This window comes from Podarcis filfolensis (genome assembly GCF_964270895.1).
Source record: "Podarcis filfolensis genome assembly, chromosome: 10".
Classification (NCBI taxonomy): Eukaryota; Metazoa; Chordata; class Lepidosauria; order Squamata; family Lacertidae; genus Podarcis; species Podarcis filfolensis.
Genome location: NC_139612.1, coordinates 63,789,738 through 63,807,880, shown reverse-complemented (window position 1 = coordinate 63,807,880; position 18,143 = coordinate 63,789,738). Strand labels below are relative to the sequence as shown.

Genomic DNA, 18,143 nt, shown 5'->3' with positions numbered 1-18,143 from the left:
TAGAGCAAAAAGGTTCCCAGAATGGCTTATATAAAATCAAAACAAGGCAACCCCTACCAGCAGGATTACATTCAAATAAATAAACAAATAAGTAAATAATCTAGTCCAACCCCCTGCAATGCAAGGGTGTTTTTTTTTGCCCAACATGGGGCTCAAAGCAATGACTGAGATTAAAAATATCATAGTCTACTAACTGAGCTATAACACTGATGTACAGTAACGCATATGTATTTCCTGAAACATTATTCTTTTTGCATCAATGCCTTTCAGAATCTTGCAGCATGAGAAGATCAACACACCAGGGAGGGATTTGTGTGCACACAAGAGAGAGAGAATAGGCTGAATGTTACCAGTGAATATTGTTTTTTTTTAAAAAAAAATGCACACATTTAAGTGAAACTTCACAACTTTCTACTTGTGTTCACCATCTCCATTCCTACTGCACAATTATAAAATTGGTACTTCCTAAGCAATTATTCTTCTGCGGCTTAACTTCCAGAGCAATGAAGCTCTTGGAAACTAGCTGAATGGAAGGCTCTTTGTGCATTGGTTGTTTAAAATGAATGCTATAATGAAAGCTATGATAGAGAAAAATGAAAGCCCGGCACCACAGAATCCAATTTAATACTGTTGCATTCAGTAAATGCAACTGCCTGTGGAAGCACTTTAACTTTACCTTTTCTGTGTTCTTGTATTTCTCCCAGCTTTTCAACATCTTCAGCCATTTTGTAGTTCTTTCAATTTCAAGCTGCTTTTGCTGAAAATAAAATTAGAGTGCATTATTCCCTTCATCTCACCTGTACTAAAGAATGTTCGGACATTTACAGGCGTTTAGGAACAGACGCAGCTACGCATTTCATATCAGAAAAACCAATGGCAAAGTATTATAAATCAAATGCTAATGTTTAAGAAATACATTGGGGTTTCTTCTCCCCAGCCTTAACATGATGCTGATCATGTCCAACCAATACAGAGAGGTTAAGGAGGAAAAGCACATATTAAATTAGAAATTAAATTAATTAAAATTAAAAACGCAAATAAGGCCATCTATAAATCTAAACTGAAGCAGATTTAAGCAATATGCCATGGGTAGGCAAACTAAAGCACAGGGGGCCAGATCCGGCCCAATCGCCTTCTAAATCTGGCCCGCAGACAGTCCAGGAATCAGCGTGTTTTTACATGAGTAGAATGTGTCCTTTTATTTAAAATGTAACCCTGGGTTATTTGTGGGACCTGCCTGGTGTTTTTACATGAGTAGAATGTGTGCTTTTTTAAAAATGCATCTCTGGGTTATTTGTGGGGCATAGGATTCATTATTATTTTTCCCAAAATATAGTCCGGTCCCCCCACAAGGTTTGAAGGACAGTGGAGCAGCCCCTTGCTGAAGAAGTTTGCTGACCCCTGCGATACGCCTTCAACTGGCAGTGACCACATGGTTGTTTCTCAGCTAGTCTTCTATTGTTTCCTCTGGCCAGCAGTGACACTTGGGGGCCTCAGGAAGAAGGCTTTCCCAGCACCTGCCACCTGACTCCTTTAGCTGGAGATGCCAAGGGTCAGACCTGAGACCTCCTGCTTGCAAAGCTTCTGCTCTAAGTGAATGGTCCCCAAACATTTTTCTTCTGGATAACTTGGAAGCTGCTGGTGGTTTTGGCCAACCACTTAATTAGTTTACTGCCTGTTTAGACATTTTAATGTGCTGTGCATCATTTTTTTAAAGAATCAAATGGTATTCAAATTTTAATACAATAAGCAATAAAAACAGAATTCTCCTGCAGCCAAGCTGGTGCCAAACATATTGCCCTGCTTGCCTCTGGACCAAATCAGTGAGGGGTCTTGTCATAGGACCTCCATACATACTGCCCAGGCTTGCACCCTGGGAGATCACTTTGGTGATCTCCATTGTTTCCCAAGACAGATTGAATCCAACAGCAGCCACCTAATGTGTAGATAAGTCAGTTTCACCCTGAACCATCCCATTCCAGAAATATCTACTTGACTGTACATACAAAGTTTTGACTATCTCCCATATAACAACCTCCAGATTCTGACCAGTAAAAGTTACAATGAAAATTATGTACTCCGCTCTGTACTTTGCCACACCCATAGGAGATGTGGAGTTTATTTTAAATGCCACTGTGCAGCCTAATCAGAGCATTGCACTGCAAAGAGATACTAAGCAACAACAGGTTATTCCAAAGACAGACATAATTACAGTAATTTAAGACCACTTCACAACACTTAAATGGAATAGAGCCACTGTGCATGCTATAATCTTTCCTTTTGCTGATAAATACCTATGGAAAGTTTGCATTCGTTCATCAAGCAAAGTCTACCCAACGAAAACATTTTGTGACAGTGTTTAGGAAGAGTCTTATCTGAAGCCCTACAATTTCATAGTAACTTTATATTATGTTAAGCAGAGATTCTTCCCACTAATGTGCACTTTCAGAGAAAACTGCACACACTTGACTTCCACAAGAGAATGTGCAAGAAACTAAATGTGCAGCAATGCATTTTAGTGACAGTTTTGTTCCCCAGTTAGTTGACTGCATCATAAATTGTGGGCAACAACTGAATTTTAGCTTCTGCAGCAATGCTTCCCAAATATGCTATTCGGGACAGTTTTTTCGCTGGCTTAAAAATTGGAGAGATACTATACTCAAAAAGATTTATCAATAGCTCCCTGAGCATTTGAACAAAGTTACTTTTTCAGCTTCTGTATAGCATAGCTATAATGGACTTCCGGTACCCTGCTCTCTCCTTTGCATATGTGAATCTGAGATCTCCCTGATCTTACAGTGACACCTGTATTTTGGAACAGTGTTACTGCTGAAATCAGGCAGACAACTACAACCTTATTTTTTTTGATCCCCTGGCTGCCAACAGTTTTTAGAGAATTTGCTCAGTTCAGTGTTAGTCATTCTGTATTTTATTATTTTATTATTCTATAATCTTATGATGTTTTAATAATTTTATGGTGCACCACCATGATATTTTTCTTATTACTTGGCAGTTTATAAACACTCCTGTAAATAAAAAAAAAAAATAGTCCCAAAGAGCTATTTTCATCTAATGTATCTCCCATACATTAGATGAAAATAGCTTCTGGATCTTCAGATAAGAGCAAAACTTTTCAGAGGGCATTTAAGTTAGAGAGCATCCTGGACTAGGCAGAGACCAAGTGTAATTTAAAGAGGCTTAATTAAGTAGAAGCTCAGCAAACAGCTGCAAAAAGAACACAAGTGGCTCTTCCACCTTCCCAGACTAGCAGGGCTCAGCATCCTCTTGGCAAGTGACCTTTCAGTTGATCCTAGGAGTGTTAACAGCTCTATGGGGACTGCATAAGCTGCCTTCTTTTGACGACACTCAATGCCAAATAATCACCAAGAGCAAGGGCAGGAAAAGTAGCTCACTGCATCTGAGTAAAAAAGGCATTCCTGAGAGATTTCACGAACAAGGGAATGGGTTTAATAGGAACAACTAACAGAGAGAGCTAAATTTGACTCACAGCAGCCTCAGTTGCAGCACAGCCAAGTCTAAGCACGATGTAATCTGTGGAATGCACAGAGGGTGGTGGAGTTTGTTGGCACAAGTAAGTCTTCAGCACACAAGGTTTGGGCCAAAACACCATGCAGATTGTGCAACATAAATCGATAAGCACTTGCCTCGCTATGGGAAGAAAGTGTGAGGGCTCTGACAGGGTCCTAGAGTCCTACCGCCTCCTTCCCAAAGCCGAGTTAGCTCTTGCCCAGCTGGGAAGGAGGTGAGAGGGCTCTAGGACTCTGCCAGAGTCCCCATGCCTCCTCTTCCTAAAGCCTGGCATGGCACCAGCGCTGAGTAAGGGACACCAAATTTTGGCTTAGCTCGGGGCACCATCGCACCAAAGTCTGCCCCTGCGAAAACAGTACTTTCGCAGTCTTCTGTTAGAACTCAGTACAACTCAAATGGTGGAGTACAGACTTTGCCTGCAGAAAGCCTCATGTTCAATCTCTGGCATTTGCAGGTAGCCCTGGGAATGTCCGTCTGAAACTCTAGAGAGTCGCTGCCAGTTACTGTTGACAAAGGAGTACCAGAGGCAGCCAATGTGGTGCTTTCCAGATATTGCTGTTATGCAACTCCCAACCACTGCCCTTGACCACTGCCCTTGCTAGTCAGAGATGGAGACCAACATGTGGCGGAGACCACGAGTACGTAGTGGTGTACATAGCATAGTATAACCAATGTTCTGCTTCAGTGTAAGACACCTTCTGTGCACCAGCTTCAATCTACAATATCTCCAGTTACAAGTTACAGAATCGCAGGTTAAAGGGCTAGCAATGATCACTGCCTGAGACCTAGAAGAAGCATTGCCCGTCAGAGCAGATAGCACTAGTCTTGAGTCATGGTCTGACTCAAGACAGCTTCATATGCACAATGACCTGCCCACATATAGCTTCAGCAGTGGTACAGCATGGAGTAGAACAATCACTGGTAATTTAAAGTGAGAGATGAAGAACTTACCCTCTCTGTTGCTGCATCATGGACAGGTAACTCCTCTTGGCTAAAAAGAAAGGGGAATAGACTATTACTTCTGTTGAATATGAACAAAACGATAGTTTTGAACAGATTGCTACTAATGGAGACTCAGAGGCATGGTGCAGAAGATGAGGACTTACGAACTAATTGCAAAACATTATGCCACAATAATGTAAGATAATAGAACAGTGGACATATCCTCTGATTGGGGATAAAACTCAGTGGAAGCTCAAGTGCATATGGTGGTGCTGTTTCTACTGTATAACATTCTACAAGCTCTTTAAAGCAGAAAAGTTTGTGGGCCTACAATAGAGAGAGAAGATTAAAATGAAGTAGAATGGACAGGTATGTATTAGTCATATAAAACAGTCAAATATTTACTTGGGCTGTATCTATTTTGACTTTAGCACTCAGAAAATTCAATTGAACAATACTTGAAATTAATGACTACGTCAAATTCTGTGCTGTGGAATGACTGTTAAATCAGTTTTAAACACAGATCGATACCTAGTGAATCACTTGGGTGGGTGATTTCACAACCCATAAATTAGTTTACAAATCTGCATCCAAATCACACAAAATAAGAAAATGTTTTTAAGGTCAGAAGCCAAGATAAAAAGAAGACTGTCTTTCAAAATAAGCAGTTTGGACTGGTGAAGAAAGACACTTGCCTAGTAATATGCTTAAAACTGTTGGGTCTTTACACACACACACACACACACACACACACACACACACACACACACACATATAATATTTATTTTGGCTAAATAAGCTGAGATATTCATATGCAGCCCCTTCCCTCCCTCCTCAACATGCCACAATTAAACTTGGAAGTCTGCTATTAATCATAGCTTCCTGTTTCAGTCAAACCAGGAAAAGGTATGTTTACCAGGTTCAGAACAAGCCAAGGTTTAAGAGCCTGAGTTGTTGCCAACCATAGTACCCAATTAACTATGGTTCATCGAAGACTTCTTAGCTTTCAGCAGTGAACCAAGAAGAGAAGAGGGAAGGAGCAACACGAAGACAGTGTGTGCTGCTGGTAAAAGTCTCACACTTATCTGGGCTTAATAAGCTGACATATAATCATCCAAACTGGGCCAGTGACTTTTGGCTGGGTCAGTATGTGAAATGATTTTTAAAGAATTGACTGATCTCTACACTGGCTCATGACTCTTAAGGTTTCTTGCCTTCTCCATTTTTTTGTAGCATGTAATGCTCTTCAACCTGCAAGAGCTCCCCGCCAAACAGCCATTGTGGTTCTTGTACTCCTTCACTTTTGCTCTTTGCTTGTGACACAACTGTGTAAAATTAACAGGAGGAGGGCCATTGGTAAGGGAGGAATTGTCTGGCTCATACTGTTCCATTAATTTTTTATTATCAGCTGCATAGAGGCTCTGCAGCCAAGTCTCAGTGCATCATAAATAATATGCAATCTTTTGGAAAGGATGATCTGAATGCAAGTATTAATTCAGATACTCGCTATAGCAATTTACAGCTTACTGCTCACTAACCACGCACACTGCTCAAGTTCTCAAGATGCACATTCTTATTCCAGCTGAGCAAGCTACAGGGTTGGACTGGGTTGTATTAATTTTACTCCGCCACTTCTCCCGCTGCCACTTCATCAGTGATTTTAATAATTCAGTATTGCCAGTTGGTGCATTGCTTAAAATGGGAGAGTGCTGTCTGCACAATACAGCTGCCATGGGGATGCTCGTTCCCATGTGGAATCTGCCAAAAAAACCCAGCTCAATTGTTTAGCAGAACTGACAACACAGTGTCTTGCCCACTGTACACAGCTTTCCCACATCAACCAGCATCCTCTGATCAAGTTTGGTTGATTTGGTTGGAGGGGGTTTTGGGATGGGGTGGGAGAGAGGAAGTTACTCATTTATATCCCACTTCCCTTCCAAGAAAGCAGCACACACAGGGTTCCCTGTGGTCTCCCATCAAAGCACTGACTGGACACTGGCGGTTGCTGTATTGTGCGCCCTCTGACTACAGAATTAGGCTTCTACTGTACCATATCACCAATGGGCCACAAACATATCGTGCTAAATAAGCTACAGTGGTCCCCAAGGGAACCACTACCATCACCCATTTTATTGCACATCTTATATAAGGTTCTTAGTTTCTGTTCACTGTGGCAAAGGACCCTAGTTCTCTTGTAGAGCAGCTGCTCTGCGTGCAGAAGGCACTTGGTTCAATCCCCAGCGCCTCCAAGTAGGACTGGGAAAAGCTCCTGCCTAAAACCTTGGAGAGCTGCTGCCAGTCAGTGAAGACAATAGTGAACTAGATGGACTCAGTATAAGGCAGCTTCCTATGTTAGGAGTATCGGGATGGTGTTTATGGTGGTAATTAAATAGTGCTGACATTATCAGGACAAGATTCTAAGTGCTATGGGGTGATTAAATGAAATGACTAGACATCCACTAAAGACTATTGCAGCTTAAAAGACTAAATTGTGTCTACATGGAAAGCAATTACATTTATAGCTATCTCTGATGCTCTACTTATTTTAGCTAAGAGAAGCCCGACTCCAAAGTGTGATACTATTTAAGACACACATAGCACATATCCAGATGAGAATCAGGCTAAAAACAGAATCTAACTCAAGTCTCAGGTCCCTAAAAGTTCAATCTTGCTCACTAAAAGAACGGGGAGAAACGATATCACGGGGCTTTCACAAAATAATACATTTTAAATTTAGGCCATGGCTTCTATCACCAGAAGTATTTTGTACCCGAGAGTAGACACCCAACCACAGTAATGTTCCTGTACCACATCATGAGTGGCTGACAAGTTGCCTCTCTGTGTAAAATACACAGAAACATGCTATGTAAAGAAAAAAAGGCACATTTGAAATATACTTCTGTATGTCGCCTCAAGGGCTGATGCTTAACTTTCTTTCCAGTGAAACCAATGAGGCTTTAAAGTGCTCAGCATTGGCTGGGATTGTGCCGTTTATAAGCAAATGAAACAGTAAAATAAAAACAAATCAATACACCTTTTAGAATTGAAGAAATAGGTGTGTCTTTTGTTCTTGGTAATTTCCACCACAGTAAAAACTAATGGTAAAACAGATCAGGTCCAAGGATGGAGACTTCTACACACCTGAAGACACTGACCTCACCAGAAGTAACTGCCTGCTAAAATCTGGTGCACAGAAGTTTAAAATAAAAGGTCAGGCCAACTCTGCACTACTATCTACAACTGCTTTGTGTTGGACTGTGAGCACAGCTCAAACAAGGACAACCACAGTGGGCCTTATGCTTTAAAACTCCCTTGGCTTGTCAAAATAAATGCATTATGTTAGGTATTTGGGCTAGTACGTTACACCCTCCCAGAGTTTTTCAGTGGGTACCAATCTGTGTTGTTGTTTTTTAAAGTATGTTTTTAAATACACCACCCTGCATGCGCGCACAGTTGCCAATTTTAACCCCAGCAGAAATGTCTTGATTTGCTTCCAAAATGTGTTCGAGTGAGGCCTTTGGCAAATGTCCAGGAGAAGCTAGCTTCTTGCAAGTTAACCAGCTGCTGAAAACAGATTGCTATGGTCCTTCAAGGGTGCTCAGACAGTGGTATTACATGGACACTCTTCACTTGATTAGTTGTTCCTAGGCCCATTTAACATTTCAAAGCAAGTCTGCCATGTTTTTATCTGTGTTCCTTGCAGCAAACACAGTATTCACATCCACACCAGACATTTAAAGTACTCTCATGCCATTTTAACAGTCATGGTAAAGAATTCAGGGCACTGTAAGTTTTCCATGGGAGCCGCGAGTTGTCAGCACCCTTGACAAACTATTACTGTTTGCTTGTTAAATTTGTACTACAATTCCCAGAATTCTTTGGGGGAAAGCTAGGAGTCATTGCTTTCCCTCAAAGAATCCTGGGAATTGTCATACAAATTTAACAAGTGGTGCAAACATGCTTCAAATGTAAGGTGTGGGTGTGACAAGCATGTGGAGAGATGCGCATTTCCAAACTAAACAGCAGATACATATCAATAATCCCACAGTCATCCATATGTGTCTCCAATGTATGATCAACATAAAGCTCAAATTGTTTTGAGGCTAGCTTCACCACACTTCAGGAATTTTCTGTATAGATGGTAAACACGTCTGCTGTTATAACGTTGGGATTGGTGCTATGGAACTCAAAGGCAAAGCTCTATAAGGCTTCACAAAGGAGTTTGTGTTGTTAACTGTTTATTATTTATTTCAGTGCTCATATCAAGCTGACTGAGATGCCCCTCCTGTGTCTCCCTTCGCCCACACCCAAATGCTGGAATCTGGTATTCTAACAAGAGCCACAGACCACAAGCCCTATTGATGCCTGTCCCTTCTCTTCTCTTATTTCAGATATTCTTCTAATGTAGATAATAGCTAAGTGGGAACAGAGCAATGAGAGCGTGGTTGTATCAATGGCGAAGTGGAATTTTTAGATCCTTGCAGCCAGGGAATACCAAGCTTTACATCTCCTGTTTGTAAAGTGTGTGTTTTTCGATTCCCCTCCTTCTCTCCTCCGCAGTGTGTGTGCACTCCTGCCCACACCACAACTCTCAAGAGGCTTTGGCTGTTTGCAGGCAAAGTCTGCCTACACAAATCAATCTCTGTTGGTGCAACTTATGAATATACAGCAACAGGAGTCTGCATGCCTCTATGAACTATGCAGGCCCACTCCACGGGTTGCATAACAGCAAGCACAGTGGAATCAGAAAGAGGAGGGAGGAAAGTTCAAAGTTGCCTCATATCCTTACGCAAACAGAATAAAACCTCACGGCCTATCTCCAAGACAACTCGTCTTCCAAGGGATAGTGGAGATGCAGATGTTGATCGTATCTCAAGTCAACATTATTGGCACTACCAATATGTGTGTGCTCTTTTAGAAGCAGAGAAAGAAAAAGCCCAAATGTAGTGACCAGGGGCTACCTTATAAAGTGAGGCAGAATAATTATAGCACATAAAGCTTCTCTCATCTCCACAAGCTGCACCCACAAAAACTCCTCTATTAAAGGTAAAGGAGGCCAGCTGCCCTCTTTCATATCTCATCATATTGGAAAGATGTGAAAGGAAGATGATAGATGACTGACAGACAAACAAACAGACAGATATATAGAGTGGATACCAAGTTTACAAAGCCTGAAGACAACTGGTGTAGTCCATTTCTCCCTGACATAGTGAACTGTAATGGTTAAAAGTCTTGAGCTGAGAAGGTGTCACATCAAATCTTGCTTCAGCTACAAATTCACTAGGTGCAGAGGCCCTAAAATAGGGAGGGAGTCGTTTTCTCCTTGACAAAACCTGGTGCAGTATTACTAAGAGGCCCAGGCCAGCACCCTCTCTGATCTTGCATAAATCTCTTCACTTAGGCAGGCAAATCACTCTTCCCCAGCCTCGATCTTCCAACTGCAATGGGGGTAGAATGATAAACTACTTTATTATAGGATTTAGGACCATAATAGCTCAGTTCCAGAGCACATGACTTTGGCATGCCTTCAATCCCTGGCACCTGCAGTTAAAAAGATCAGCTAGCAGGTGAATAGGAAAGACCTTAGAGAGCCACTGCCTGTCAGAGTAGACATCAAGAGGACAACAGTCCGGTATAGCTGCCTCTGTTCCTATTGTTATAAGGATTGAGATACTGTATACATTACAAATGCCACTATTTTGTTTCCCTAAGATCTATATTTGGAGATTGTGGGAATATGGGAGGCATAGCATCTGCCCTATATTTCTCCTTGGCTGGGTCTACACATGCAGGGGAATGAAGTGGTGAATTGGGCCGAATTATTTCACACCTCTTTCGAATGCTTTAAGAATTACTTGCAAGTAGAAAACTAGCTCAGCAGGTAGGGGGCTGAGCAAAAACATCTCTCTGCTATGCTAGTTTTCTTCCTACAGGGATATACCATATTTTTCGCTCTATACGATGCACCGGACCATAGGACACACCTTGTTTTAGAGGGGGAGAACAAGAAAAAAAATATCTCCCCCTCTCTGCTCAGCTCCCCTTCAGAGACAGGGCCCCTTCCATTTCTCCTCCCGCTTGGCTGAAGGGGTGCCGCGCAGCTCTCCCTCTCTGCTGAAGCCAGGAGAGTCTTGCTCTCCCGGCTTCAGCAAAAGGAAGCCAAAGCCTGCGGAGCGCAGCGGGAACTCATGCTGTGTTCCAAAGGCTTCAGGCGGCGATCCCTGAAGCCTGGAGAGTGAGAGGGGTCGGTGTGCACCGACCCCTCTCACTCTCCAGACTTCAGCAAAAGCAACGCGAAGCCTCCAGAGTGCGGAAGGAGTGCTCCCTCTGCGCTTCGGAGGCTTCGTGTTGCTATCGCTGAAGACAAGAAGCCTGCATTCACTCCATAAGACGTACACACATTTCCCCTTAATTTTTGGAGGGGAAAGGGTGCATCTTATAGAGCGAAAAATACGGTACATGCAGCAGAGCCTTGAAGAATGCTATCACCCACCTGCAGTATCAAATAGTACGTCAAAGAGTATAGCCACTTCATGATTCTACCACATGCTTTCTGTCACATGTGTAGATCAGGCTTGAACTACGGGATGTTCCACATTTCGTCAAGATGAGAAACCCCATGCAATCCAGGGATTGTTACATACATAGCAATGAAGGAAGTGGATCCAAATCTCTATAATGACAGGGCTTAAGTAAGAATACCCACATAATGGTTTAAAAATCCAAGCATTTTGCAAACTTCATCTCCCTAAAGCTCTCCTCGAAGATATGTGTTCTAAAGGGAAATTGAAGGAGGGAAATAAAAGGAATTGCCAAAAGGGAGTCACAGCAAGTCAGTGGATCATCTGTTCTTCCAAGTCTTGCAAGAGAGAGACAGCTAGCTATTACTACCAGAGTTCAAATTCTGTCTGCTGGAAGTCCTACATATTCAATGCCTTGCTTAAATATTTAAAGCATGCATTTGCTGTATTATATTTAACCTGTTGGTCACCATGAAGACCAGAAAGTTGATTTAAAAAATAATAATAATCAAAAAAGCAGGTTCACAGTATGCTAGGTTCTGTAGAATGAGACATGTTTCAGTGCAAAATTTGTCTAATGGCAAATAAAGCCTCTTACGAATAGAAAAATGTAATATTACCACACCATTCTAATGACTGAGTGTAGGGAAAAGAACAGTGCAAATACCAAGGCTTCTCCAGCACATAAGCGGCATTTCGGGAAAAGCCAGAATTTCAGAAGAATGTGCTTTATTGAGGGAAGCACATTGAGAATAGATTTGAAGTGATGAATGGAGCTAGATCTTTAAATTTATTACACACACAGAGGCAGCTGGTGCTGGTTTTCATACATCTTTCAAGAAAAATGTGTCAAAAGCAACACTCACATTACTCATCGGTTAAGACTATTACAGAAGCTAGCTCAAATCTTATAACATCCAATTCTGTAACTCACCCAGATATATGGCCATGGCCATTATTATAGGAGGCAATTTTTCATAATTAAGGAGTTTTATCCCAGCAAGCGAAGCTACAAAAGGGCTGCATCAGAAAGAAGGGCAAAGTTTTCCCACACAAGTTGTATCTCAGGCTTATATTGTTCACTTATTTCAGAATGACAGCTGCCCCAATACAGGGACTGACACATGCTGAAATGTATTGCTTGGGACAGTGTTGCGCAAATGTCCTTCAAACGTAGGTCCTTATCATACAAGGTCTGCAAATGTAGGATTTGACCACCGCTATAGTCAGTTTTGCTACAGAAATAGCAAGGTGCTTAGAAACGGGACATGGTGCCTCTGGGAGGGTGATACACGATATAAAAGCTGATCCTACCACCTCATCAGAACTGAGGCAATATATAAAAACTCTGGAGGTGCCCACTTTCACTACAGAAATTCCAAATGTCAAGTGACAAGTTATATAGGCTCATTAAATGCAGTATTAGATTTACAGACACCTCTGACTTAGCTGGGATTGGTTTTTTGTAAGAGCCTGCTCAGTTTACTGCATTTTAAAGCAAATACATGCCCCTGAGGAATAGGGATAAAGCATTTGATGCCAACACAAACCCAGGAATGTCCAAACAATGCATCTTCTTTTAAAACAACATATTAGGTCCTCCCCACCCATATGGTAATAAAGTATTTCAGCTCTTACTATTGAGGACCCTCTGTCTATTTAAATGCTCACACTAAAATTACATCATTGAGTCAGGGTCATTGTTTACTTTCCTAATGTTGTGTTCTGAAAAAGTGTTACACTATTACTATTACTATTACTATTACTATTACTATAACTATACTTTATGTGCTAACTTTTAAGTGCCTGATAAAATGTCTCTATTCCACCAGGTCTGTGCAGGCAATTAAGAGTCCCTCAGAAGGGTCTATTGATGTTTGCTTTTAACTTCTTCTTGTTTAAACTTGTTTTAATTTTTTTATGATTTTATTGTTTGGTTTTATGTTTCTGTGGACAAATGCCGGCTCCATTGGCCTGAAGTGAGATGACTAGACTTAACCGTCCAGGGGTCCTTTACCTGTTGTAAACCACTGTGATTTTTTAAAATAAAACTAGATACCCATAATTAGGTTTACCTATTGACCTAGGATGGGACGCGGGTGGCGCTATGGGTTAAACCACAGAGCCTAGGACTTGCCAATCAGAAGGTCGGCAGTTCAAATCCCCGCAACGGGGTGAGCTCCCGTTGCTCGGCCCCTGCTCCTGCCAACCTAGCAGTTTGAAAGCATGTCAAAGTGCAAGTAGATAAATAGGTACCGCTCCTGCAGGAAGGTAAACAGCGTTTCCATGCGCTGCTCTGGTTCGCCAGAAGCGGCTTAGTCATGCTGGCCACATGACATGGAAGCTGTACGCCAGCTCCCTCGGCCAATAAAGCGAGATGAGCACCGCAACTCCTGAGTCGGTCACAACTGGACCTAATGGTCTTTACCTTTGCCTTTATTGACTTATGATAACAAGGCAAGGACTGAGCAAAGACCATCAGCTCCTTAGATATTTTTTTTAATGAATTACCTGGAAATAACTGGAATCTCAGGATAGCAATGTGATTAAGATTAGAACACTGAAGTCTACACCACTGAAGCGTATTGTGCACACAAAAAGGAGAAGGAACAGAAAAGCATATAGCTGTGCTGATCAAAATATTCCTTTATAAAGTTAGATTAAAAAAGAGAAGTCAATTACTTCACTTGGAGACATTTAATGTACTTCAGTTCTGAATAAAATCTATTTCTTTGGCTCATTATTTTCATTTTCCCACCTGCTGCTACAATGTATTGCATTTAAATAATAAAGTGTGATAGAAAGAAGGGTACATGCCAGCCTCTTAGCATGACACAGAAGACAGATTTCTATTGCCTGATGTATGCCCCAGGCAGAGCCATAATCCCTTGCATTAGCAATCCCTTCTCAAAACACGTTCAGCACTTTAACGAACTCTCACAAGCTAGCAGATAAAATTATACTTTGGATCATTGGCTTGAGAAAAGAGAAGCAGCTCTGCCAAAATTGCTGGAGCTGCGCCTGTTGATACAAACCAATAATGTAAAGCTTTGGGGGACAATAAGACTGGAAGGAAGATTAGGTCTGCCAAAGAAAAAGGAAAAAGCAGGCACTACCATCCCTAGTTATTGCATGTACATTTGTTCAAACCATGGGGGGTGGACCCTTCCACACTTACTCTCCAGTAGGGAGTGATGGGCAAAATTATCAAGGGATGTAAGAATAGCCTTCGAAATTGTGCATTTCATTCTTCCAGGCCAGAAATGAAATGTTCCTGTTTGTTAAACGTACTCCTTTGCTGAATTTCTTTTCATTGATTTCAATGCACTTGTGGTCCCCTTCATCTCTAGGGAAAGCTCCTCAAATAGTGTCTTCAGGTCTAGAAGAGGTGTGGTGGTGGTATTTATTTCCATTATATAACAATTACGGGGGTGGGGAGAGACAGAAAATTCCAGTTTATCCCTACCCCCCACCCCATGCCGGACGAATCAGCCTATTTAAGTTTGCCAAAGTCCGCTCTGTGATTTTGGTGGCTGCCATTCTTCAGGGTTATCAGAAAAGTATTTCATAAATGGATTCCATATTTCAACAAAAGCATCTACGTCAGTTGTATTACTCAATGCATGTAATCTCTTTGTTAATTGTTCTGATACAGCAATAGGACATGCATTTGGTTTCCAATGAGATACACAGATGTTCCAATCCTTGCCAACTCTGTGCCACTCGTATGCATGCTAAGTACCGTATTTTTCGCTCTATAAGACGCACCAGACCACAAGACGCACCTAGTTTTTGGAGGAGGAAAACAAGAAAAAAAAATATTCTGCATCTCAGAAGCCAGAACAGCAAGAGGGATCGCTGCGCAGCGAAAGCAGCGATCCCTCTTGCTGTTCTGGCTTCTGGGATAGCTGCGCAGCCTGCATTCACTCCATAAGACGCGCACACATTTCCCCTTACTGTTTAGGAGGGAAAAAGTGAGTCTTATAGAGCAAAAAATACAGTAATCAGTTCTTCATAATGAAGATCAGATTGCCCTTCTTTAAAAAAGTTAATAATCCCAAAATTGGGGTACTTTCCACTTGTAAACCCGTAATACATCTTATTTCTGTACATACCCTCTGCCAGAAGGGTTTTATATGTTCCCACATCCACCACATGTGAAATGCTGTGCCCATACTATTGCATAATGGCAAGATTGTTTCATTAATATAGCTACATCGTAATGGTGTCAGATGCCATCAGTGTAATAATTTTAATGTATTTTCTTGTATACGAGTGGATACTGATTTTAGTGGGTTTGTTTACCCCACAAATTAACCCAATCCAGCTCCGTGGTCTATCTTAGGTTGCCCTGGTGCTTCTGAGTGTAAATTTGCCAATGTTTCTCTTTTACAATCTTTATTTGTTTCAGAAGTCTCAATTTCCATGTGCCCGGCTGTTCTTGGGACGGTAAGAGGTCAAGTTATTGAGGACCAAGGCCATTTCTGTATTGCTGAGTGTCGCAGGTCCAAGTCCGAAGGAGAAAGGAATTATCTGGCACACAACTTATTCAGGTTGGAATGGCACCATGCTGGCTGACACCCAACCCCATCCTTGACACAGATATTGCAGCTGCACCAGTTTAGAGCAGCAACTCACACAGATCCAATATGCAGCCCATTTTTAAATTCGCACTGTTGGAGATGCAGCCGAACACTGCAGCTTTGGAGCTGTCTGGTCAGTCCTAGAGAGCACAGATTATCTCCACTTTGCAAGTTAGAGGCAGCTAACTTGGGAGATGGGAGAAATCAAACTTTGCCCCACACACATTTAATTGGTTCATTTTCACGGGCAGAAGCACCACAGGGTACCATGGCCCTTTAGACATGCCCTGAACAGTACAGCAGTAGTGATAGAGAACTAGTCACCCACTAAACATTCAGCTGCTGAAAATATAGAAGCTTCTGAAGGAGACCGTGACAGAAACAGAACTTGTGCATCATATATCCGCTGCATTTGGGTAAGCCACAAGCCTTCTCTCCATACATTTGCCCATGCACGCATCTCTATTCTAGGACCACACACAGGTTTTAAAGAAGCAACATCAGCCAAATCTCATAGCATGGAAAAATGCAGCCCATGTAGTTTCCTTTGAAAGCTGGGATCTGTTTTCTACTAGCTGCTCTGAGAATTCAACTAATTTGAGCATAAAATAATCTGAGTAATGCAAAATGCTAGAGGAAAGACCATTAAACGGAGTATTACATAAGGCTTGCCCACACCTAATTCTTGGGGGGAGGAGAGTGTTTTTGTTTTACTTACGGGTGCTTAACTTTGCAACTGTGACATACTATTAACATGATGGATTTCTGCATTTTTATAGCAAATACATCTGATTCACTTAAGAGCCCTATCTGTAGCAATATATTCCACAGGTTCATTTTAAAATTAGAACACAAGTAAATTTTGTTCTTTTGCCGGTCCCCAACCAGCACGTTCAAATTCAGCATTACCATAAAATTGAATTTTAATAATTGATAATATTCCAGAGGCCAGTTAGTTACAACAACTAGTGGCAATGAAGCATATTAGATTCTAAAACTTTGCAAATAAAAATGTTCACACAGAATAGATGACTACAACCATCTTTGGAAGTGGAGTTCCACAGTGGTATTTAAGTTAGCTCCATTGAAAAGAATTAAAACAAGTCTTTCCCACTGCAGTCTGCATCCCCCAGACTTTGTGCAGGACGTACAAATATGCTCTGAGATATGCAGTTACTGATTACTGACTCCTTCAGATCAAGAGTTTTAAGTTTTAAGACCACTGTGCCTTCCCTGAGTATTAGTGTTCGCTCTCACCCAGATAGACAATTACAACTAAAGTCAGAATTTAACTAATTTCACTTGATTTCCAGAATAGCTGCTTTTGTCTGTTGAACTAAAAAGAAAAGAAAAATGTTGACCAACTTAATCGATTCCACTGACACTTACTTCTGAGTACATCTGCATGGGACTGGGAATTCTGTGGTTTCCATGGTGAAAACTGAAGGAGTTCTTTAATGCAGATTAGTTAAATGCAAAACACTTTTGCCTCTGGCTCCACCCTTCGGCTGCTGTGGCTCCACCTACACCCCTACTAAACTCAGCACACGAATGTATGCCCAGTCCTGACATCATGGAATAAGATACAGTGGTACTTCAGGTTAAGTACTTAATTTGTTCCGGAGGTCCGTTCTTAACCTGAAACTGTTCTTAACCTGAAGCACCACTTTAGCTAATGGGGCCTCCCGCTGCCACCGCGCCGTTGGAGCACGATTTCTATTCTCATCCTGAAGCAAAGTTCTTAACCCGAGGTACTATTTCTGGGTTAGCGGAGTCTGTAACCTGAAGCGTATGTAACCTAAAGCATATGTAACCCAAGGTACCACTGTACTGTGACACTGTGGGAATATTTGGCAATATTTCACCAGGGTCAAATGATAAGCAGCCAAGCTGGTGCCAAACATATTGCTTTCCTTTCCTTTGGACCACACCATTGAGGCCAAAGGGGGGGAGAGGTCTTGTCGCCTGGGCAGCCCAGGACCTCCATACACTCTGGCCAGGCTTGTGCCCCAGAGAGGTCACTTTGGTGCTGCAAACACAGGAAAAACAATGCGAGATGCAGTAGGTACAAGCTACTGGTCTCCGCAGCGAAAGCAGGTGCTGTGATTCTCCAGCGGTTTGACTTCTGTAGGCGCATTCCACTGTCTCTTGAGACAGATGGGATTCCAACAAGAACTGGAAATATTTGATAGGCTGGCCAACCAAAGCCATAGACTCAGTAGACTGGTCTTCATTTACTCTCTCTATCCCCCCCTCCCCGCCCCCCATCTGCAATACTGAGATAGCAATCCTCATATACCTTCCCCGATTGCTATAGGACAGGCACGTCCAACTCCCAAGAGACTGATCTACTCACATTATAAAAATATTGGCTGTGTGATCTACCCATTGTTATTGACAGGCAAAGTTGTTGAGCTTTTTTTATTGGGAGGGGGGAATCACTAAGCATCACATGATCTACCACAGGTGCCCAACAATCTACCTGTTGAACATGCCTGCATAGGATAATAAGATAACATGCTGGGCTTACAATGTTTTAAAGGGCTAA

The 18,143-nt window shown here is 41.9% G+C and overlaps 1 protein-coding gene across 10 annotated transcripts in view; it reads right to left on the bottom strand.

The window, feature by feature from the left end:
• USP6NL (USP6 N-terminal like) overlaps positions 1 to 18,143 on the bottom strand; it is a 134,791-nt gene that overhangs the window by 43,312 nt on the left and 73,336 nt on the right. For all 10 annotated transcript variants that reach the window (XM_083572659.1, XM_083572663.1, XM_083572660.1 and 7 more), the window contains 2 exons: positions 4,501 to 4,540; positions 677 to 757 (listed from right to left, as the gene is read on the bottom strand). In XM_083572659.1, coding sequence (XP_083428785.1) covers positions 677 to 757; positions 4,501 to 4,540 — 121 coding nt within the window. The remainder of the gene's footprint in view (positions 1 to 676; positions 758 to 4,500; positions 4,541 to 18,143) is intronic.